This window comes from Copadichromis virginalis, linkage group LG2 (genome assembly GCF_057382275.1).
Source record: "Copadichromis virginalis isolate Kocher_CV1m ecotype Utaka linkage group LG2, C_Virginalis_male_GT1.1, whole genome shotgun sequence".
In the NCBI taxonomy this organism is placed as follows: Eukaryota; Metazoa; Chordata; class Actinopteri; order Cichliformes; family Cichlidae; genus Copadichromis; species Copadichromis virginalis.
The window spans coordinates 24,925,376-24,950,563 of record NC_140619.1 but is presented as its reverse complement, the minus strand read 5'-3'; the positions used below and the strand labels follow the sequence as shown (position 1 = coordinate 24,950,563).

The 25,188-nt window shown below is 40.4% G+C and overlaps 1 protein-coding gene across 4 annotated transcripts in view; it reads left to right on the top strand.

The window, feature by feature from the left end:
• Positions 1 to 529: 529 nt before the first annotated feature.
• Positions 530 to 25,188, top strand: part of ablim3 (actin binding LIM protein family, member 3) — a 47,658-nt gene continuing 22,999 nt past the window's right edge. For all 4 annotated transcript variants that reach the window (XM_085474925.1, XM_085474917.1, XM_085474909.1 and 1 more), the window contains exons 1-2: positions 530 to 1,024; positions 10,743 to 10,877. In XM_085474925.1, the coding sequence (XP_085331051.1) occupies positions 1,012 to 1,024; positions 10,743 to 10,877 (148 nt within the window). In that variant the 5' untranslated portion in view covers positions 530 to 1,011. The remainder of the gene's footprint in view (positions 1,025 to 10,742; positions 10,878 to 25,188) is intronic.

Here is a 25,188-nt window from a genome sequence, read left to right as displayed (position 1 = left end):
AGGACTGAGCTTGTGGGAAAAAGTTACGTTACAATTACAAAAGTATTACTTCTTTTTTATGTGGGCTTAACATTTTAGTTCAAGTCACGTACTTAATACATTGAAGACACAGTAATAACGTACAGTTGGGAATGGGAATGTTTTGTAGCCAGGTTCTGGTTTAATGCAGGTTTTGCTTTAATGGTGCATTGAATTAGCTACCACTTAAATAGATATTTCAAATCAAAATCTAAATTAAATAATAACTTAGTGTTAGCTTATTATAAAAATATATATGATCAAAGACTGTTATCGCTGAAACATCGATTTAGGTTGAAGTTGTCAGCGTTTATCAATGATATTCGAGGTGCATGCATGTCTTTTGTAGGCTAATATTTTCATTTCAGATATACCAAAATCCTTGTTTTTCCTTTCTTTTCACGCAACGTTCACATGCTAACACGCAAACGTGTTTGCTTTATTTTGAAAACCTCAAACGGAAAAATATATAGGGAGGCTGTGTTTACAGCGCGTGAAAGGCGCACGATGACACGCCAGGGGAGCGCGGCGGAGCTGGGATCAGCCGGCAGCGAAAATGTGAAGGTGGAATCCGTGTGAGCAGCATTGTGTGTTGTCACTGGCGTCTTTGGGGAAAAAAGAAAAAAGAAGAAGAAGAAAGAAAATAATAATAATAAAGGCAGCCGACGTTCACACAGCAAGAGAGGGAGTTTTATTTGGATGTTGTAGCTGAGTACGGGTATTATCCTACCTTCTGTTTCTTTTTTCTTATATTTTTATACCCCTCTATGCCCACCTTCTTCTTCTGAGAAATTGACTGGAAGCAGTGCTGCTGGGAGTGAGAAGCATCATTTGCGTTTAGAGGATTATTATTATTAATTTTATTATTATCAATAATATTATTTCAAAATTGCGAAGGAGTAAAACTGCCGAAACTGAGGAATTCCTCGTGCTTTATGGGATTATTTTCTGACGAAGCCGCTTTGTTTTGGATAACAACCGATATTGGGCATCATGAGTTCCAGTGGTAAGTGAATGTGCGCTCCACCTCTCCACTTGAAGCGCAGGGACGATTTATGTAGGTGAGAGCCGAGAGAAGTGCCATAGAACAATAGTAGTCTAGACTATGTCACGTTTGCTCAATTATTTATTATAAATAATAAACATTTTAAAATAAGGATGACTTGCAATTTAATGTAATAAAAATAGGAAATTGGCATTTTTGCATTAAGGAAAAACAAAACAAAACACAAAAACATACAAACACACACACACACACACACACACACACACACACACCAGTGTGACTGTGGGTGCCAAGTCCTTATAATAGACTTGGAGCAGGTTTAGAGATTAGAGCTAAGTATATCTCGAGGTCAGAGTGGCATTTGCCCTGAGTTCATCCAATGAGGAGCATTTTTGAAATTCTTCATCCACATAACAGTTGTTTTCTGGGGCCTTCACTCGCTTCTTTCACTTCCTGTCTTTCATCTTCTTCTCTCCCTCCTCATCCTCCTTCCCATCACTCTTGAGGGAACACCCAAGCCTCCAGCTGTTGCTTCTTCTTCTTTTTAAAAATCCACCTGCTCCTTACTGACACATTCCTCACAGGATCAGTAAGGCCTTTGGTTGAAAGTTCCTAAGCTGAGCGTTTGGGACTTTAGTTGTGCATCTGTCAGCCTCGGGGGCTCCTGTCATATTTACCTCAGAATGGCTCTGGGACAGCCATGATGCTAAGCTGACCTTGTATCACCTGACTCTGACCCTGATCCTCTGTCAGCTGAATCAGGGCTTTCCCCGTAGGGCTTGTAGGGTAATGTGTATTTGTTTTGTTTACAAGTCAGACCGCATGTGGATCTCAAGGTTAACTTTAAAAGAAAATTCCACCACCACCCCACCCCACCCCACTCCACTCCACCCCCGCCCCTTAGCTGTCAGTAAGGCCTCTTGAAGTTGATGTGCACCAGGTGCTCCGTGAACTGATGGTGTCAGGCGCTTCCTGTCCACCCTCTGGTATTACTGCCTGTCATTGTGTGGCACTACATTATTCATCCAGTGCTCTTAACTCTGTGGCACAGAGTCTTGCCTGACAGCCCGGTGTCTTTGCCATTCGTGCCAGGAGTGATGTGGCAGCTTCTTGTGGTCTGAGTAAATGACTATAATTCCTTTGTTAAGCTTCAGAATGCTTTTCTCAGCTGACACAGAAGGAGGGGGAGGAGCACACGCGGCCAACATGTGAAGAGCTGTCCAAAAGCTCCCGTGAGTTAATAGCGTGAGCTCCTACAGGTTTACACACAAACACGCGCAGAAACAACATGTCAACATGTGGTGTTTGATGTGTCAGAATTTAAAAGTGTTTGTTTGTGTGTGTGTTTGTGTGTGTTAGCGATGACACAGCAGGCAGATGGTGGTGTGACATGTGTCTCTACTCTGGCTTTAGGCATCGAAACAAAGCAAACACGAACATGTCCTCTTCTCTCCTCTCCTTCAGTCAGTCAAACGTGTTTTCTTCTGCTTTCAACACTTTTAAGGTTTAGACATGAACGGGCCTGTTAGGCTGTGCTGTGTGCAGTTGTTCCGCTGCACTGGGTGTTATCAACGCACATAGAGTAATTACACACAGCTCTGATAGTCTGTCTTCATCTTCTGGTCCTTCTGTCTGTCATGGTCACCAGTTTTTTGTACGTGCGTGAGTGTGTCTGGTCTGGTCTGGTCTTATTTTCCATGTGGCTGACAGACGGTGCAGTACCCTGGGCACGGGAGGTACATTTCTTGCAGAAGGAGCCTTATTTTTCAATAATTAGATATAGAGAAAGTATGTGGGTAGCTATGATGACAGATTCTGAGTTGTTTTTGCAGAATTGGCTCCAGACAGTTAGTGTGTTTCAGGGAGTGATAAAACACATGTTGATCAATATACTGATCATCGAGCTCAAGGACCTGAGGGGATCTGCAGAGCAATACATCACAGGCAGCTCTGACACGTCTCCTCCTTGCTCTCTGTCTTTATATAGAGAAAAATTCTAAGGCTATTCAACAAAGTGCATTCAGAAGACTGTAGCTGCATAGTGCAGCATATGGGGACTGTAAAAATGTTTCCTCTTTGGCTGTCTTAACTTAAAAAAAAGTTGTATTGTGTCTCATGAAAAATAACACATATGGTTTAAATGTTACAGCAGCAGTTTCCAATATGTTGACCATTTGGATTTATTATTTAGTCTTGTGCAAATGCTTTGAAAATACAGCAAAGTCACAAACAAAAACCAAAGAGACTTGTTGGAATGAAACCTGAACCTCTCTAAACTGCCGAAACATTATTGCTAGCTCCTACGTGCTCTGCTGGCTTTCCTCCTACGGTCATGTACTGGTTTGTCAGTGCAGTGCTGCCACATGATTTAGGTAACTCAGAATAACAAAGAATGGAAATGACTGCAGAAGCCAGCCCGTACTTACAGATGCTCCTTCCAGCTATTTCAGCTAGTGTCAGGCCAATATCTGATAATGATGTTGCTGCTCTTCTAGTCACGTGGAAATGAAATTTGATGCAAATATTCATGTTCCCATACATTATATTCTAATGACTAGCTTGTGCCACCATGAGGTCAAAGGTGGACCTGTAGTGCTAAAACACCAAATACCTGCCTAATGAGCATCAGCTGTACTGTCTAACGAATGCTTGTTGGAAAATGCTAGCATAATAAATTAAGAGGAGAGTGATATAGATGTCTGCTGGAACTTCATCTTTCAGGGATTTGCTTGAGATGTGCATCCTAAAGTGCAGAATCAAGCAAACAGATCTGATTAGATCAAGAAAATCTGAGAAAAAAAATCTGCTTTAAACACAATTTGATTTGCGTTAGCTTTAGCTAAATTTTACCTTTAGTTATATAACAAGTTGCTTATTTACAGCTTCAATATGAAATAAAATAGAATACGAAACAGGCAATCAGTGAAAGATGACTTTACAGATGAGCAGCTCATTTGACACTTGAGGGCCATCCATAAATGACCTGCTGCCAGATGCTATCCTTATTGGGCCCAGGAACACTAAGGTAATTAATAATTATGTTAATTAGGATAATTAATTGATTTATTACTACATTAATTAATATTTTTTGTTTATTTTGCTGTTTTATTTACTGTTCATTGTTTTCCTGGTTTTATGGGTAGCATCTACTGGAGCAGGGCTAGTGAAGGAGGAGAAGAGCCGTGTCATGTGGTGAACAGTCCAAACCAGAGCCAAATGCTATTTTCCCTCTCGATACAAAATGCCTTATTATAATAACACAGAGAACAAAGATGCACAGATGCAAACACAGATGCTGGTATAGACTGATGAATATTCATATGCAGTAATCACATACAACTGGTGTGTTTTTCTTACAGGCCGACATTAAAATCGAGCACATGTTTTTTGTTGTTAATTTGCAGCGGAGGCCATTGTTGCTGCTTATAGGTGAGGTTTTTTTCTTTTTCATTTCTTTCTTTACAGTATTAAAAGCCACTTTCAAATCATAATAATAACATTTAGCATTTGTTTTATCTTAAACTGTAAGTGCTCTGTTCATTTCATTGGACAGTTTAATCAGTAGACTCTTTTGAGCCAGACCGCTGTTCTGTCCTCAAGGATGCCGTCTCCACGACCTTGGCTTCTGGTAGGACTGAGTGATTATTCAGATTGTCAGTAGCGACCTGACCCTTCTCACTCTGTGGAGCAGCAGGATGTTTGTGATACAATTGGACACTACCATTGCTCTGATAAATGCTTCTACCTAAAGGGGATATAAAGACAGGGGAAGGGGGAAGGCATGGAAAAACATGACCACTGGCCTCTTTAGATCACAGACACGGAAGATATGATGTTGCTTTGTTGTGAAATTATATATCAGAATTACAAAAGCATTGCTTATGATTTATGTGGTGTTGCACTCACAAGTTGATTAACTGTTAAGATTATTATCAGATAACAAACTTTTTTGATCATCTGACAGATGTTTCCTTGCTATACATTACTGTGTAATCTTTGAACATTAGAGAAACCAAGACATTCTTCAAATCTTTGTTTATGGGCCTTTTTGTCCAAAGTTTGGTCTTCAACAAGTGAAATGCATGGCTGACTTGGCAATTCAGGAAAATTCCACTTCTTTGCTTTAATAAACAGCTTTGGCTCTATGGTTTGGATCATTGTTCATCTGTATTATGAGACGTCGCCCAATCAATTTGACTGCATTTAGCTGGATTTAAGAAGATGTCTCTGAATACCTCAGAATTCTTTTGACTGCTTCTGTCCTGTGTCACATCATCAATAAACACTAGTGTCCCAGTGCCATTGGCAGCCATGTACACCCAAGCCATGGCACTGCCATCACCATGTTTTAGAGATAATATGATATGCTTTGGATCAGGAGCTGTTCCACGTCTTTTCCATGCTTTTTTCTTGTCATCATTCTGGTAGAGGTTGGTCTTGGTCTGGTCCAAAGAATGTTATTTCTAGAATTGTGCTGGCTTTTTTATATGCTTTTTTAGCAACGTCCATCTAGCTTTTCTATCCTTGAGGCTTATGAGTGGCTTGCATCTTGCAGTGAACCCCTCCTGTATTTACTTTCTTGCAGTCTTGAATTTATGGCGGACTTGGATATCGATACACCTCTCTTAATTTGTAAAATATGTGTACACACACACACACACACACACACACACACACACACACACACACACACACACGTAGAAAAATATTTAGTATACACATCCAGAAATGCATATACTATTATATATTGTACATATATTTATTAGTTTCAGATGTAGCCATTCTTGTATTTTGCTTGTTTACATTATTGTATTTTGCACAACTCTGTTGCTTGTGAAGCTCGCACACAAGAATTTCACTCACATGTGCTGTACCAATGTACCTGCACATGTGATGTGACAATAAAAGTGATTTGATTTGATTTTGATTTGACCTCTCCTCCTGGAGAGTGTTGTTGGTCACTTGGTTGGCTGTTATGAAGGGGTTTCTCATCACCATGGAAATGATTCTGCGATCATCCACTGTTGTCTTCTGTGGACGTCCAGGTCTTTTTGCATTGTTGAGTTCAGCAGTGCTGTCTTTCTTTCTCAGGATGTACCAAACTTTAGATTTCACAACTCCTAATATTGCAGCAATTTCTCATATGGGTTTTTTCTGTTTTCGCAGCTTTAGGACGGCTTGTTTCACTTGCATGACTGCATGTTGTCTGTTTACAGCAAAATCTTCCAAATCAAGCACTGCACCTTAAGTCAACTCCAGACCTTTTATCTGCCTAATTGATAATGACATAATGAAGGAATTACCCAAATCTGGCCCATGTTAAAGAGCTGAAACTTGTAAACTCTTCATCCAATTTAATTGTGGATACACTAAAATGAAAGCTACGAGTCTACACATTATGTCCATGTCCATTATATAACTATAACTGGAAAATATTTCAGTAAACAGTTTAAAAAAAACAACCCTTCAGTACATTAGTATCCTAACTACATCAGTTCTGGGATCTTTTTTTCCGATTGTTTCGCATTGCAAAAGAATAACATGGAGCTCATGGCAGTCAAATGTTTGTACACTTGAGTCATCTGCAGTCCTTATTTGTACTCTGTTTTTACACTGTTTTCATACTTGGACAATGAAAACCTCTGTAGGCCTACTCTTTTCCTGGTTGTGTCGTTAAGGGAATCGATAAAGAATGAGACCCATGAGCAGAACTGATAATAACACTGGTATCAATAACATTTTTTCAATATCTATGCTTGTGGTTTTACTCTCCAGCCTGTATAGACAGTAACAATAGCTGGACCTAGGCTGAGTATTTTGTTCTTGATCAAATACTGTAATGCTTTTTAAAATTTGCCACCAAGACACACATGTGACTTCAGGCTTGTAGAAAACAAAAGCTAATATAATTCACAGAGAAGTTGGGGTTTTTCCCAGTCATTTTAACAAAGTGAGTCTTTTAGAGCCAGCATCTAGCTGCCGTACTTCTCAAGTGGCTCCAACTTTTGGCATTGCTGGTTGCCGCTTGGATTTCATGGCACTTTAGAGTTTTATAAGAGGATTTAGTGTCTGGATCAGAAAACGGCAAAAAACAGAATTTGAAAAATTCATCAGCAGCTTTCTCTAAAGGGCTTGAGTTGTCGCCCAGATACATGAACGACATTAGGCATTGATGTTTTGCTACCAGCTGTCTAATTGTCCAGGAAGATGCCTGCTGAAAAATTATGGATGAGATTCTCACAGCTTGTGATAGATTATCTGCTACCTTACCAGACACTACAGCTCTGTTGCTAAACTACAAGTTGATGGTTTTGCATCAAAATGACTGTCAGTCAAGTCTTTTTGCAAACTTCTCAAACTGCAGTTCCTATGCTATGGATTTTAAACAATAAAAATTACAATTTTAAGATGACTACCAAATAAATTTCCCTCTGTAATGAATTCACCTTGATTTAAGTCTTGTGCCTGTGGTCTTTGTTCAGTAGAGATCAATTTCAATTTGTTAGAATTCAACAATGAAATTTAAGTTTTTGAAAACCAAAGAAAAAGCTTTGGAAACTAATCGCAGATTGCAAAGCAGTTCTTTTCCTTTTAATAATTCATCTTAATTCCTAAAGGTCTTTGTATTGGCTCGCTTAGAATGTCCTATTCTTTTTCTCATTGCTACCCAGCATCCCTCATGACTGAACCCACAGCATGTCTTTCCCTGGGGCTGTCAGGTCAGGGGTAGAAATAGCAGCAACCTCTCAGTCCCTGGGGATGTTGTCTGCCTCTCTGACCAAAGCCCTGTTGTTATCACCTGTTACCAAAGGCTGTATTCTTCCAGGCTACTCTCAAATGATTTGGAGTCAGTGGATTAAATTGGTAGTCTGGTGGCCATAATTTAGAAGAACGACTCAACACCTCACTAGGGGAGAGGAAGGAGGATTGTTAGAGAGGTGCCTATAAGGGGCTTGGACTTGGAGAGCTTTGCTGCAGTTAATGAGAGTGAGTGTGTTGACACAATTAAATAGAGTTACATAATGCTTCGGCTCCTGAGCTTCTTTTGGACCTGGATCCTCGGCTGTCTTTCTCTTTCTGTCACAGACATTCAAGAGGTTAAACAAGCACCTAGATCATTAAAACAGACTTGTTGAGTGTTTGAAAAAAAATCTTGCCATTTACCTCACCCCTGCCTATAATTTAAGTACCTGTTGATAACTGCCATTCCTTACCACGGTCAGATTTGAGCTACATTGTTAATTTTTGTACAATGTTACCTACCTGTCTTGTGTGCCAGAGGTTTGTTCTGGCCCAGATTAAGAAGGTCAGACCTGTAAGTAAATACTCTGTCTTTTACAGGTGTTGGCACAGGCTTACATGTTCTGCCGTTAGCTCCCATCATCTCTCATGTCCACCTGCTGGGAACAGCGTTAATGAATAGTTGTTTTTTACATTAATAAAAAAAACTAAAAAGACAAAAAAGAGATAGTTTTACGGAAGTGCTATTGTTTGAACCATCGCCTTTGCACTTATCAGTCAGGTTAGTGCTGCCAACATTGTGAGGAAAGTTATGGATTTACAGAGGCTCCAGTGTGGGAGGTGGGGAGTGGGAAAAATATGCTTGCATATTTCCAGTGCCCACAACCCTGTCCAGAGTGAGAAAATACACAGCTACAGTTATGCATACATGCACGTCCTCGTGTTCACGTGCACAGTGAATATCCTGTTGTCAACTTCGAGGCACGCAAGGAGCGCTCAGACTCTGAGATGTGCAAGGCCCTTAGACTGTTTAAGTGATGCCAGCCCTTTGGGATTCACTCGGTGAAATGGAATCGGTAGCACTGTCATGGCAGCCCATATGCTGCTGCTGCTTTGACTTTAGCAGCGCAATCCTTCACTTAGCTATTCAGGTAGTCAAGGCCAGCTGGTTACCCAGCCATTACACCCCTTCCACAGAGAGTATGACCTCTCACACTGCTTTGAAAGATAGAGATAAATAAGTGATAAATCCCAGCTCTTTTGCCATTATATATATATATATATATATATATATATATATATATATATATATATATATAATATAAATATTATATATATATGTATATAAATAAATATATATAAAAAATATATATATATATTATATAAATATTATATATATATGTATATAAATATTATATATATATAAAAAAAAAATATATATATATATATATATATATATATATATATATATATATATATATATATATATATATATATATATATATATATATATATCAATATTGAATGACTGGTTGTCCATTGTCCATTTCTTTGCCTGTGGATTCAAGTGTGTTTACAACCCAGAGGACAAGATGGATCTTTAAAGAGCCCTTAATAGCCCAAGAGATTTAGATTCAGTTAATAGAATATTTCTACCTTTTTTCCTTGTGTTTGCATTTATTCCGATACTCTTAAGGCTTTCTGTGTGAACGTGCTTTCCTGACTGTGTGAAATAGCTATTGGGCTTGCAGGAGTCTGACGTGTAAGGTATAATGAGGTAAGGGGATCCATCTCGCTTTCTCTACTGACACAGCAGTGTGTGTGTGCGTGTCTATATGTGTGTGTGTATATGTTTGTGTGTGTCATCCTGTATAACTGTGTGAAAAATAGAGACAGTGAGAGAGAAAGCCTGGAGCTTACCAAGCTTACATAGGTGTCAGACCTCACAGCTTCAGAGCAAGTGTTGACAGAGCTACACACTGATCTTATTGTTTGAACTGCACACAGTGGAGTCTGTAATGTACTCTCTCCTCAGATAACACTTGAAAATGAAAAGCCGCGTTATGTCTTTCACCCATTAACAGAAGTATTATCATGCTGTTTAAAGAAATGGTCTGTATAGTGCTTTACTTGGTCCTAAGGACCCCAAAGCGCTTTACACTATACACAATCATCCACCCATTCACACACACACTGGTGATGGCAAGCCACAGTGTGGCCACAGCCGCCCTGGGGCGCACTGACAGAGGCGAGGCTGCTGGACACTGGCGCCACCGGGCCCTCTGACCACCACGACCAAGACTGTCCAAGCCGGGGCTCGAACCGGCAACCTTCTGATTACAAGACGAACGCCCAACTCTTGAGCCACGATCGCCCCAAGAAGATAGTGTGTATACTGTATAGTTTCTCTGAATCACATTTGTGTGACTGACAATGGCAATATCAAACTACATTAGTATGTAATTTTGAGAAAAGATCATCTGCTGCGATTGCAGCTGAGCTTGATTCCCTGGCCTGCTTGAACTCATACCAGACTCCGTTTATACTGCATATTAAAATCAGAATACTTTATTAATCCCAGGGGGAAGTTGATTAAATTTAGTTTAAGAGGGCAAGAATTAAAAAAATCAAGAAATAGTATTAAAAAAATGGCAGGAACGACGGCAACATGTCCATGCAGGTTAATGCACACACACACACACCCATGTATATAGATAGATATAGATATATATATAGATACAAGTAACTATAACTTGGTGTCTTTAAAAGCTAGCATCAGTTACATATAAAAGGCCTGTGAAGCTTAGAACTTTGTCAGAGGTTGAGAACTGCAAATGTGCTTTGAGAGAGAGGAAAACTAAATCTTAAGGAAACTGGGAATGGGAACAGTCAACACAACTTTCAAAATTATGTTTTAATGTGTGTGTTAGCGGACCATAGCTGAGTTCAGTAAATGTTCTTTTTATGCCTTCATCAGCTTATCGCCAAGACTCAACAGGCGGTCAGCGGAGCTCTGGGCCAATCCGGTGCCAGCGATGTCGGGAAGTTTGCAAAGGCGAAGTGGTACGAGTACAAGAGACCCACTTTCATGTCAAGTGTTTCACCTGCACCGGTAAGAAATGAATCAGTTATATAAAAATCACACAAACTGGAGCTGCCTTGCACAGTTCCCAAGCCTGGGTGGCCATGGTTAGAAAGAACTGGGAATTCCAGTGGTAGGCCAGAAACAAGACATCTATCTTGGTCACGTCTTCGTCTGCTGAGCACACACCCACATGCACGCTTGCAGATACTGCCCATGCACTTTTTCATCCGTCTTCTAGCGTACATGCTGAGTGCTACTATTAGTAAACGGTGGGGATTGGAATGGATCAGAGGTGCTTTGCAGGCGACTCAGGCTCCTGCTAAGGTAGCCTGTTAATTTGCTGGCAACTTAAAAGAGATTGTATGCTGTGGATTAATGAGACTGATTTAGCTTTGCAGTGGAAGAGCACCGGTGACCTCCAATAGAAACAATGGTGACATAGTCACACACCCTCTTAGTGTAGGAGTTGTGTGGAATGCCTTTCACTTTTGTAATTTGTGTTTGTCTATTGTGTAAAGCACATTTACATGGCAGCATGCTCTATAACATGTTTTACTGCAGGGTTAATTGACATTTTGAGAGCTACACACCCAGGTAAAATGTACACTGGTTATGCTGTAGACTTTGGAGGCAAAATGTATTCACACTGTGACCAACTGACATTCAAGTTGAGGGAAATTTAGGAGGTTGACAGTCTGATGAATGGGATTTGTATTTTTATGTGGCTCAGCAAAAATCAGACTGACTCATAGTTCATTTCAAATGCAAAACTGACATGTACAATTGGCAACATTTGCAGAGTGAAGGGCAAGTCTGAAAGGGGCTCGTGATAAGCACGTGTCTGTGTATGCGTAAAATGAAAACTGGAAATGAAAGAAACGAGGAATGCTGTTTGTCACACTGCTGTACAGCCTTGAGCAAGCGCTCTCAGAATTATGTTAATAGTTCCACACTAAAACAAAGACAGTCAGTAAGTTGTGGGTTACTTATCGGTTCTTTGTAACATTTGAGACCAAAACTGTTACAGGACAAATGAAAAAGGAATCGCTTTGCCACATCTTTTCTGTAATATGTTTGCATTGGTAGCACGAGTTGCTTAGAGGAATGGTTTATTATCGTTTAATGCTCTACAAGGGATTTGGAGCAAACATTTATTATATTATATTATATTATATTATATTATATTATATTATATTATATTATATTATATTATATACACCCAAATCAATCGACAGTGTGCTAAAAGAGTCTTGAGCCACGCCTCATTTCTTTATATTTTCCTTCCAAGCAGCCAAGCTTTCTTGTACATTTTTAAAGTGGTTTTAATCACTAGTTTGTAAAGGATTTGTAAGGGTCTTTAAAAAAAAATTCTGTGGACATTGGCTACTTTTTCAATCATTCTCTGTTCAGTTATTATACCTGACCATTTTAAAAGGAATATTTTTTTTATAAAGCCCTTTAATTATGAAGTACAAATTATTCAAGCGCAAAAATAGCGAGGGATGAACCAGTGTTGCATTACGCATAACAGCTTAACGAAGAAGCATTTTTTTGTATCTTTAGGCACTTTGCTAGCATCAGTCTGTTGCAAAAACACATAATTTTTCCCATTTCTTTATATGAATATTTGAAAAGTGCCAAAAATAAAGCAGTTTGACAAGCACAAAACTTTATGTGTGCACCAACAAAACGAGAACAAAAAGAGCTATTAGCTGAAAGCTTGGCAAATCTCAGCATCCTGTGCAGCATGTCCGTAAAAAAAATTGAAGAAACTGCACAATTGAAGGACAAAAAAAGAAGAAGTGACAGAGCTTAAAAAGAATCAAATGAACTGTTTCTGAAAGTCATGTCCTTAAGAAACAGCAAACAAATGAGCTAATAGATGCATCTGGTCAGATTTTCATCCACCACGCAACAACATCGTGAAAGTGTACGACTGTTAAAGCGTGATTTAGGGTCCTGCAAATTTGTCTGTCGAGGGGGGTTTTTACCCATCGCAGACATGCTCCTTTGTAGTCCTCCAAAATCCTAACTGCATCCAGTCACTGCATCCAGTGACATGGAGTTAGCCAAATGCTGATTGGTTGACAGGTATGGTGGAGGAGCTCACCAGGAATGGAAGAACTTCAGAAAAAAGAAAAAAAAAATACACAAAAAAAGCACAGACAGTAGTGGACACCTTTTATTGTTTTTAACACTAGTTTCCCATCACCTCTTTGAATGTTATAGCTTTGCTCTTCTCCACGGCTGGCTGACGCACCAACAATAGCACAAGTAAGAGTTGTCCACAGACTGGTTGTACCACATACTTTGTACACTGCATACATCTGATAACAGAGCTCTCTGCTGGTGCACGGGTTATCCCAGGACTACCAGCGGAATATGAATACACTACCCCTGCTGAACCATAAATTCGCCTTCATGCCTTCATTTTCAGCATGACAATGATCCCAAACTCACTGCCAATGCAGTAAAAGCATACCTGGATAAAAAAACCACACAATGGAGTACTGTGAGTCAGTGATTGGTCACCCCAGAGCTCAGACCCCAACATTTTTGAAGCAGTGTGGGATAATTTTGACACAGAATGGAACTAAAGGCAGCCGACATCCAAAAAAGAGCTTTGGAATGTCCTTCAAGAAGCCTGGAGAACTATTCCTGTAGACTACAAATGACAAGAAAGCTTTGCTCAGAGAGTTCAGGGTGTGCCAAAGAATAAATGCTGTCGTACCAAAAATTGAGTTTCAAGCTCATTAGAATTGTGCAAACTCTTCCACTGTAAACATTATTCAGTGCAAATTTTTAAAAAATGAAAAAACAAAAAAAATATTATTTCTTTTTTTTTTCATTCCCTGTTTTTTTTTTTGTGAGACAGGACAACTGTCTTTTTCTTTTTTTTAACACCCCGACAACTTTTTTACATAAGGAAACGTCCTGAGTAGTAGGGCTGGGCCATATCATACCGTTCACAGCAGAGGTGGGACCAAGTCATTGTTTTGCAAGTCTCAAGTAAGTCTCAAGTCTTTATCCTCAAGTCTCAAGTCAAGTCTCAAGTAATGTCAGGCAAGTCAGAGTCGAGTCTCAAGTCACTGGTGTAAAAGTCCGAGTCAAGTCACAAGTCTGAAACTTTGAATTTCAAGTCCTTTCGAGTCATTCAAAAAAACGAAAAAAAGCATGTTGCAGTTATATGCTAAATGTAAATATTAGACCATGTAATTTTTAAATCTGTGTTTTTCTCAACACATGACAAAATAGTGAACTTAGAAAATATACACAAATTGTGAAATTGCACCTCTTTAAAATGCAGCTCAATTAAACCTAGCTCCAAGAATAATTTTCACCGACAGTTCTGAGATAAGCTGCATGTCATTCTTGGATGCGGTTGTAGGACCGGCTTTAAAATCGCATGACAAAAATATCATACACATTAAAAAAAAACTGCATCACCAACGTAGCCTGGACAACATTTGCTAGTTAGATGAAGTCAGCTATCTCATCGTAGCATATTTATATGCATATTTATAATCATACGGTTCTTGGAGTGAGTGCACACACTCATGAAGTTTAGTAACTTCCGGTCACTGCAACAAGCCCAGGTACAGTTTACCGACGGATGGGTACAGGACCTTGAAATGCACCGTGTAGAAAGTAAAGACCATCGTACGTATCATAAGTTTACCAGTCTCACAAATCGTCGTCATAAATACACATTCGTTAACCGTTTATTAATAGGACCTTTGAGCTCAACGGTAATTAATTAGTAGTGGAAATAATTTCTGGTAGCATCACAGAAATGTAGCAGTGACAATAATACTGTATGCTGTAATCGTACTGGGCAATTAGTGATACAAAAAACCTGTTTTATCCTGTGAATAAAAGTATATGTTTTTGTCAGTGTACCATAATAACAGAAGCGAAACGCAATATTGTGTCAGGACAATTCACTATTTATGCACAATAAATAAAGGAGCATAGCGCGACAATTTCTGTTCAGCGCCAGACTTGCTTGTAACCTATATCACCAATTATTTTATGAAAAATGACGTATTAACTACTAAAAAACACTGACCTTCGTGTAAATGCTTGGAGCAGACTAACCTGTGAGCTGGAGTGTTCTGGGACGTTATATTTGGTCTTTGAATGGCTGCAATCCAGGCCATCCGTCGCGTCTTTGTTACTTCGGAAACATGGCTCGAACAATTTCTCTTCAACGACGTAATCTGATAACAACCGATCTCTTTACCCGTCGGCTTCCCGTGGCTGTCATGCGACCGGCTATTGCAGTTAATAATACAACAGCTTCTTGACATTTTTGTGTTTCTTTTTATCGCTGTATAACTGATTTCAATTGAAAGTCTGTGTGCGCTAGTACCGCTTGCCACGAGTTCCCAGAATCCTTTGCGGTTCTACCCGTGAATGACGTCACATTTTCAATCTCTATATAATATGCATGTTAAATTTTATATTTGGGGTAAAATATCAAGTCTTTTCAAGTAAACCGGTTCAAGTCCAATTCAAGTCCCAAGTCATTGGTGTAAAAGTCCAAGTCAAGTCACAAGTCTTAGAACATTTTTTCAAGTCAAGTCTAAAGTCATAAAATTAATGACTCGAGTCTGACTCGAGTCCAAGTCATGTGACTCGAGTCCACACCTCTGGTTCACAGTAATACCGGTATAATGTTGGGCAACGATAAGAAAATGAAATAGCGCGATAGAATATGGGTAAAACGCGCATGCGCAGTGCATTTGTTTTCATACGCACATGACGGAAAAAGCATGACGGCGATGGAGAATGTGAAAGGCGAAAGCAGATCGTTGAATGAAGCAAATGAACCAGAATTGGTTTTTAAAAATGCTGCAACTTCAGTGGTGTGGAACTGGTTTAGCTTTCGTCCGTCAGATACACAACAAAGCACTATTTTTGGTAGAGCATGCTAGCGGGCCGTCTTTATTACCATGGTTTTTTGGAAAATACGGCACACTTAAAATCAATCCTTTGATTTTTCTGAAAATCGACAGTGCCCCTTATAATCCCGTGTGCCTTATGTTTGAATTCTGGTTGTGTTTACTGACCTCGAAACGATTTTATGTACACGGCGCTCGAAAATCTGTCAAATATTTTAGAACGACTTTGCTAAGCTACGAAGCCGCACAGCTTGATGGATTGTCGGAGCATTACGGCTGTCGTAGGCAGGAGCCTCGCGGAGTGATATGTACTGTGATACTTCAACATAACATTACGGTATTGTGTGTGTAGAACCTCTTTTTAAGTTTTGTGGATATTATACATGGTTATGCTGAGGATATGTCGGCCAATTTCCACTGGAAATGCCTTTTGGTTAATGTTAGCAAGGAATTTGCATTTGCACTGTTACATTTTTATATAACTTTAATGCACATAAAAAACAGCTGCTTGTTTAAGTGAAAATACATTGATGGGGGTTTTTTTGCACTAATAAAGTTGTGGAGTTGTAAAGCATTTTGTCTAGTGTCAATTATATCGTCAGTTATATCGTTGTCGCAAATTTTCAAATGTATATCGTGATAAATATTTTTGGTCATATCGCCCTGCTCTACTGAGTAGTCTTTAGATAATCGTGAAGCAATGGTGGGTAAGTTGGGTTTGTTATTCTCTGCACTACAGTGCTGTGCAGCTCCCAGACGTTCTACAGTTGATAAACTCACAGAAGGCTATTCTTCTGAGGATTGTTGTTACATCTAGCTGTCACACATGTAAAAAAAACCAAAAAAAGCTTATTGTGCACACATGCAGTCGTGTTTATAAGCACGCACGTCTACTGTATACATGTGTGCACGCTCACTGTGGTTGTGTGGGGTTGCTGTGGTAACGATGTGAAGGGGCACCCGGGCCCTGGTTGGTGGATATTCTCAGCATCTCTATGGTCCTATTAACCAATCGAAAGGCTCTGTTCTGTGCCCCAGAGAAAAAGGGGGGCAGAGCACCGAAACCGAGCAGAAAAGAGAAAAAGAGGGGGGATGGGGGGTCGTTTGTGTCGCCTAAACATTACATCATCACTAGTATAATGCCAGTCTGATTCTCACTTTCTTTTCTTCCTTTTCTTCACACTCGTAGCAGCGCGATGCTAATGGAAAGCTGTCACTGATCGCATCATCTTAGCCTACACCTATCTGACAAATCTCTCCCTTCGTGTTCCAGACAGTTCTCCTGCTCCCATGAGGCAATGGGGGACTATTGTGTGGCCAGGCTCTGACACAAACCTGCCCATAATATGCTCTCCCGTATGGACTGCTGCACACCCAGCAGTTTTCTAAAGCTTTTATTGTTCAGTGTGTAAATCCCCCTCACACACAAACATGTTCCATGTTCCGTTGAACTTCGCAAACTCCATCTTTCCCCTTTTGTCTGCATTGACTTTGGCTTTTAGTTTGTTCTCTGTATATTTTTCGAGAGTGTAAAAATGTCCTGAATGCATTGGTAGGATTTTTCCCGTGTCTGTCCATCTCTGTCATGTGTTTTTTCTGATTCTTCTTCTCTCTCTCTCTTTTGCTTTCTCCATCTTCTTCTTTTTCCTCATGACAGTCACTCAAGCATGAAATCAATTTCTCATCTCGGGGCAGGATGACATTGGCAAGCGGTGTGTGCAATTTGGAGGCTAATGGCTAAACTGTATTATGCCAACACACCGTAGTGAAAATTCACTGCCCGGCAGCCAATATCTTTATCTATCACTCCTGGTTATGAACTTTGAGACCGGGATGTGTTTCATCATTTGATTTTGCGCTTTCCTGGCCTTTTTTTTTCTCTTTTTAGAAATCAGAATGAGTGCGCAGGTTATTGACCTTGACCATTTCCTTCATCTTCACTGTGAAACTATGACAAAAAATCTCCCTCCTGTTTTTCCTACTTCTCCTTTTCTGTCTGTATTGCATCCAGCCCCCTTTTCTCCTCAAAAGGGCTGACTATGCCCCACTGAATAGCTCCTGATCATTCAGTCTTAAAAAGTCTGACACTCTCAGTTACTGTCTCCCACATTCTCTTAGCATGTAAAAACACATATGGACATACAGCCACATCATTTATCATTTCATTCTCCCTCTATCTTTGCCCACACTTATGAACCTTCTGCATGCTACATTACCATAATTCATCTCTCATGCATTAGTTAGAGGAGGAACAGATCACTAATCATCTCATTTGAACCCATTATACCGCAGCTGATTATGGCATGAAAAAGCAGCCACGCAATCAGCTGGAAAATATCAAGACAAAAAAAGAAGAAGAAGTATGGAAAACGCTGAAGACAGAAGCCAGCTCACAGAATGATTAAACAGCCCCTGAATACATGCATCCTGTAGCGCTTGTCAGCAGCTATAGTGTGTAACGATGGAGTGTTCTATTACTGCTATATGGGCTGACTAGTGCATACTGGTTCAGTGACATAGTGACCACATTTACCCAAAGCATAATTGGCACTCTTAGATTCCAGCAAAAACAGAGGGAGCCTGTCAGTGTCACAAGCATAAGGCTAACTCAAACATAAATCAAGGTGCTTGCTTCCTATGCAGCCAGCTCACAGACTAACAAAGAACACAGACACAGAGAAGCAAATATCTAAACAGAGCAGGAGACAGATGCAAACACAGACACCTTTGCACATAAACTGCAAACCTGCTCCCGGTAGTTATTTATTTTCTGAGACAAAGCAGATTTCTCTCATAAAACAGCGCTGAGGGGAATACAAGATTTATTCAGACAGGTCAGATAAATACTTGACTGCTCTGCTAATGCACCCTTTCTGGCTGATATTCTCACCGGGGCTTTTATAAAGTAGCAGCATCTTTGGCTCTTTCTCTGCAGATCTGTCTCAGTCAATCCAGCCTCCCTTTGGAAGCCATCAGCCACCATCATATTAACATCAGCCTACTGTACTGTACTGCCACTGCTCTCTGAAGGCAAGGGGAGAGACTGTAATGGAGAGAAGTACAGTGGGGAGTAGAATATAAAAAAAACAAAGAGAGAAATAAAGACAGCAAGGTTATGAGGAGAAACAGAAAGACAGACACAGAAAAAGCACAAAAAACCACACAAAAAAACGAGGGGGTTACAGGAAAGGGGAGCTTCCTGTAGCTATAGCAACCGCTGGTACGCCGGTCCAATCACCACGCCAATGCATGGTTGCTAGGGAGAGATTCTGGCGGAGGGAGAAGGGAGTGTGGCAGGAAGTGGCGCTTTTCCCTTACGACTCTGGATTCGGTTTAGATGGCAGGCATTATACCTCTGTTCGTTTCTCATACGAACATGGCTTTCACATACTGAGAACCTTTTTGTTTCCTCTAGGTGTGTCTGTGTGTGCTTGCTTGGAACAGTGAGGTGCAGCTTCCTAGGTGTGCAAGTGTCTTCTTCAGAGAAGGAGTCTTTTCTTGATTGTAAAGAAGAAGCCGTGTTAGACAAGCGCATTCGGACATACTGACAAATGGAGCATGTTTAGGGCTTATTTCAAAGCGTCATCTGTAGCCGTCTGGCTGTCTCTGTGTGTCTGTGATCTCGTTCATGTCTTGTTTTCCCTTCCCCTCAGAATCTCTCATCAGCTCTCTTAGGGTTAAAAGCTGAAGGCCTCAGTCTGCTGGTATGAAGAGACTCCACTGGGCTACCATCTGTCTCCATCAACTACAGCAGCCAAATATGAGGGAAGCCCTGCCACTCATGCATGCTTTCTCTCTGCTTTAGCCTTTAGCTGTCCACCCGCCTCCTCCTTCTCTTGCCCTTTCCTATAAAAACATCTCCGTCTATCTTCTATTGCCGTTTTCCTTTAGACGTGCTTGAATCAGAGCTCAAGGGGTGGCAGCACTGTCCAGTTGGTCCAGACAAAAATGTCCCAAAAACTACTGGATGGTTGAACCTTACTACATCTCTTGATATGGATCAGAAGTTTAGTTATTTACTGAATTCACCTGATTAATTGTCACAAATTTGGTATGGATGTACAAATTCTTCATAGACAATGAATTCATGCTGTCATCAGTTCACTTGTATGCATATTGCTAAGTAGTGAGCTTTAGCATGCTAATACATTAAATTAAACTGCATGCACTGTAAAGTATGTGCAAAAGCTCAACCTGCATTACCTGCATATCAACTGTACGCCTCTTAAGAGTATTGAGATTGAAGCGCAGTGCCTCACAGAGCTGCTAGTGTGCCTTTTGTCTGTCTCCTCTTCCTGTTTGTCTGACCCCTTCTTCCAGCGCCCCACGATTTGGCACAACTTGAGAAAACGCATTATTTACTCTTGAAGTGTTCCCTCCTGTCAGAGAGCCTCAGATCCGGGGGGACAGGGAGAGGGCAGCGAGGGCCCCATGTTTGTACCACAGATGTGCGTCTGAAGTTCTTTCTCTAATGAAACTTGTCACTGCCCCACTACTAAATGTCCCTTTGCTAAACTATCTGTGACTGCCTGTATTTTCCTGCAAAAGGTTGGGAAATTAGCACAATGCTGACAGCAATTAAAATGTGCCGCGAGGCTACTTTACGGTACTGCAAAAGCATGTCGATTCACTTAATAGCACATTATGAAAATCTAAGTGTGGCGTAATAAGCAGTGGGAAAAAGTTACAGTGACAGACAGAGCAAGGGAAGGAACACTGTAAAAAAAAGGCGAGGTTGTGTTGAGGTACAGCTCTGTAGTGGTGAGAAGAGAGGGTGCAAATTGAGATAAAGCGGAGACTTTGTGCTCAGAGCCACAAAAATTTGGAAGCAGTCTTGAAACGGAAAGTCACAGACAGAGAAGGGGAGAAATGGGGGGGGGGGGGGGGGGGGGGGGGGGGTTTAAGGAGGTGACGGACTATTTTAGAGTTCCGTTTTGGGCTGACTTTCAGAAGGGAATTTTAATTGCGTCTGTTGGCTGGAGATAAATACCCAATCAGGCAGACCCCCCGTGGATGCCTAATCAGTGCTGTTATAATGACCACAGCTGCAGACACCAGCCTACATGTTAACCTCTAATAAGGAGACTTATTATCTCTAGATGCTTCCTGCACGGCCCCAGAATGAAATACATCAAGAAGACAAGCGTCATCCTTTGGTTTCCCTCATTAGCATGTCATTCAGGGAGAGAGCATAAAACAAGCAAATAAATGAAATTAAGTGTTTGATCTAATTTGGTTCTGCAAAGCTCGTCTTTATTTAGGCATTTAAATGACAATAAATCTCCACGTCTCCACGGAATAATACACATTTCTTACACAAACAAACAAAACAGTCTTTTTATTGCCTTTTGAGTTGTGCACATCGATGTGGGACGTGCACAGTAAAAATCCTCACGGTCTATTCAGAGGATATTAAAGCAGACCAGAAAAGTTTTCAGTCAGTTGTGCTGGGCTCTTGTTTTTATGGGTGTGTGCCCGCACCCATGTGGTGCTGGTTGTGTGGCTCTAACCAAAATCTTTCTTCTTAAAGCCAAGCTGGGCCACAACTGTGCAGCAGCAGCAGAGACACCGGATTCACTCCCAACTCCACCCACTGTGCTGGCACCTAAAATTCTGAGGGATGAGCTTAGAAAATATGCTTGATGGTCACAGTTGAATTGGGAGTACTTGGAAAGTAGAAGGACTCCTTCTGAGTAGGCTTGTAAAAGTGGAAAGCTTTTTAGGAAAGTGTTATGAATGGCACTTTTTTTTTTCAAATATCTAAAAAGTGTAATTTTCTTTTGGTTACTCACTCAGGTGCACATTACAAAGTGATTACCCTGTTAAAGCAAACAAGCAATACTTGTAGTTTGATCTGATGTAATGATTGATTCGTAGTAATAGGCATGTTTGTAGTTACAGAAATATTGTGGAAAGTCTTTAAATCCAATAAAAAGAGTAGCTGCAAAAATTCTCATTTCATCATTAATGTCTGCTAAAGGTTGTTTGTTTAGGTTAGAACTATATAAATCAGAACATGGTATAATCCTTTATGTCACAATTACAGTAACAGAGAACCTGGCTACAGATCATCAGATTATGAAAGACGAGGTTTGGTATTTACAGCTTCCCGTTCAACTAAAGCTTCTCCGAATGAGTTACCACCAGTACCACCACCACCTCATCACTCAAACTGGGACCTAGCTGTCTCTAGGGCAACCGTGGAAGGTTTATATCCTCCTGGCAACTGGGTAAGGGGGGAAGTCCTTTGCAATGCAACCGGCTTATCGCCTGAAGAAAACAGCGCGATAAGCCAACAGGTGAACCACACATCTCTCCCGTCCAATCCAGGCTGAGCTGATCAGTTCAGCTGGCTGTGGTTCGATCCAGCATCCATATGCTTATATATACAGTGCATTAGACTAATTGAGCAGATTTCACTTATTTAGAAATCAATCTGGGCCAAGACTGAAAAGCAAATCATTTTGAGAACGAGGGTGGAGAGACTGAGGAAAAGGAAAAGAGAGAGGCAAGCGAGAACCAGACGAAATGAATCCAGTCATTGACTTCAATTTAGTTTGAGAAGATGAAAACATTGTTTTTATTAAGTGATTGGCATTTCAAGACACAATGATTTTTTTTTCCATGGTGAAAACATTAATAGAGTGGAAATATTTACCCTCTCATTCCCTTTTTTCCGTAAAGGAACTGGATAGCCTGTGATTTGGGTTTCTGGTAAGAGCCTTAGTAAGTCTGGCTCAAAATGCAGTCGAGGCACTTTTTGAAGCTATGTGCCATTGTTCAGTGGTTCTGGAAATGTGGTTGGCGCAGGCACACACACACATTTATATAAACAAGCTATTTTATATCTGAGAGCTGTGGATCTCCTTATGGATCTTCTTATGCTCCTCTACTGCAAATCTGCACCCACTGTGCCTCAATGCCAATGACCTGTCAAAATGATAAAGATCTGCTGCGATCGCATCTCAGTGTGCACGCTGTCCAGTTCTGTCATGCTATCTCTGCATACGCAGTGTGCCACCTCATCGGGGATGGATTTATGTGTCTCCATCCTCCTGAGGGAGATTGTTTTGTTTTTAAGTGAGGGCCCATTGATCTTTTATTACACCATTAAGTCAATGTGCTCCACTCATAAACAGCTTGAGATTAAATGAGCCCCTTTGAAGGGTTTATGTGTATGTCTGCATGTCTGTGAACTCTCAGCCTGCCAACAAAAATTGAAAACTGGGCGGCTGTAGGGAGCCAAGTACTGCCTAGAGCAGTCTGTAGTATGTGGCCAGTATAAATCCATTTTACATCAGTAAGTTATTGGTATTGAAGGTGATTCATTCCATCGTAAGAAGAGTGATGCCTTGGTAAATGAAGATATTTATTTACTGTGGCAGTCATTTAGCAGCAGTTAACCTGATACTGTTAACCTACTGATTTTCCCTAAAGCTTATATTTCCTTTACATATGATGATGATAGTCAGTGATTTGGCTTCAGTGTAGAAACACAGGAGTTTCTCATGCATCCAGAGTTTCACAAAATAACATCATGGCATTCATATTTCAATGCATTATTTTTTTTTCACAGTTATTGAGGTCAGGGTCGTGGTGGGAGGCTGTAGCTTATTCCAGCTGTCATAGGACAAAGGGTACATCTTGGGTAGGCCACCGCTCCATCATCGGCTGATTAAAACATCTGAGTGAAAATTAAACACACACAGAAACACACACACTGGAGTTCAAATTTAGAAACATGGGAGGCAAATGCTGGATGTGTTTCTAACTCACTGACCATTGCTTGCAAGACCTCCTGCTTCACCAGGGACATGTGATGTATTTCTGCACAGAGTCTGCTCTGGTCCAACAACACCACAAGTTCACCTGTCTTTTGGAGGTCATTTATGCAAGAGTCTCTGTGTTCAGCAGGTGATGTTTCCACATGGAACAAGCACCATAACAATATCATGTCAAAAAGAGTTTATTAATACTTACCAGCTCAGACCTACTGCTTATGGTGTTGATATAGTTTTTAATACATAATTTCCTGACATCATAAACACTGAATATTCTGTCTAGGTGTAGTGATAATTTAACAGTCACTTAACGTCCTGGAGGATGGGTTTTGTTTATTTTCTAACTGCTGCTACATGTTATTAGCTACTTTCACGGGACTCTATGCACTCCTGTGAAAATTAACTACACGTCATGATTTAGTATCTTGTAGAACCACTTTTAGCACTTGGAATAATTGTTGTTTTGGAGGAATTTTGGCCCCCTCTTCTTCACAACAATGCTTCAGTTCATTGAGGTTTGCAGTTGTTTGTTTATGCACCACAGCATTGAGGTCTAGACTTTGACTGTGCCACTGTAGCACCTTGTTTCTTTCATTTTCAGGTGGTCTGTTGTAGATTTTCTGCTGTGCTTGGGAATCACTGTCCTGTTGCATGATCCAGTTTCAGTAAAGCTTCAGCTATAGGACAGATGGCCTCACATTTGAGTCTAGAATACTTTGGCATAAAGAGGAGTTCATGATTAGCTCAGTAACGGCTGTGTGCCCAGGTCCAAATTGTACTGTCATGAAACTTAAGATCTAAAATGCTAACTGAGGTCTGTAAAGTCTGAGATGTAGCGCTTTTGTTTTTTCCAGTTCCACTGAGCATTGCAAAGTCTGACCTCTCGATGGGAAGATTTAGGGATTGTGTTAAGACACATCTGAATGCTCCTAAACAGCAAACTGTCACAACTTCTGGTTTCATAGAGGAGGTCACACTTGATATATGATCACCTATTCAAGTGCATATAGAAGAAATCTGGTGATACTTAACCTCTTGAGGCCTGTAGAAGCAGTAATGGTTTACTTAGTTTTTCCGTTATGCACAGAACTGCATAAAGTCACTTTCTTTTTCACATGACTGTAAAGGTCTAAGATATAGAAAAACACAGATTGTACACTGAGTCTCTGAGTCAGAAATAATCAATTGTTATGAATAATGAATTAAGTTACCACTCCTTTGCTATGTGCATATAAGCACACAACTCACTTGCTTTGGGGATACACATATGGATTCTGTAAGGGAGCCTATAAAGCAGCAAGGAAAGACTTCTACAAACAGCCTGAGGCATGAAATTCAACTAGAATTAAATTATGGTTTGTGACATTACCAACCTTAAACATGCAAACTGACATTTTGAGTTCAGTCTGATGTGTATGGACATGTGTTCACACTGAAATGTGGGGAAAAAAACATCAGGTTTCGATTCAGGTTTTGTTATGAATGTAGAAAAAAGATCCCTATTTGATATTAGACCAATGTTTAGTGAGAAGTGTTTAGATAAGAATGATGGCTGGCTCCATCTGAAGCTTTGCCATCTGAACTGTTATAGTGGTTGCTGCTATGTTACATGATAATTGTATACTATACAGAAGTCTAATTACAGTGCCCGTG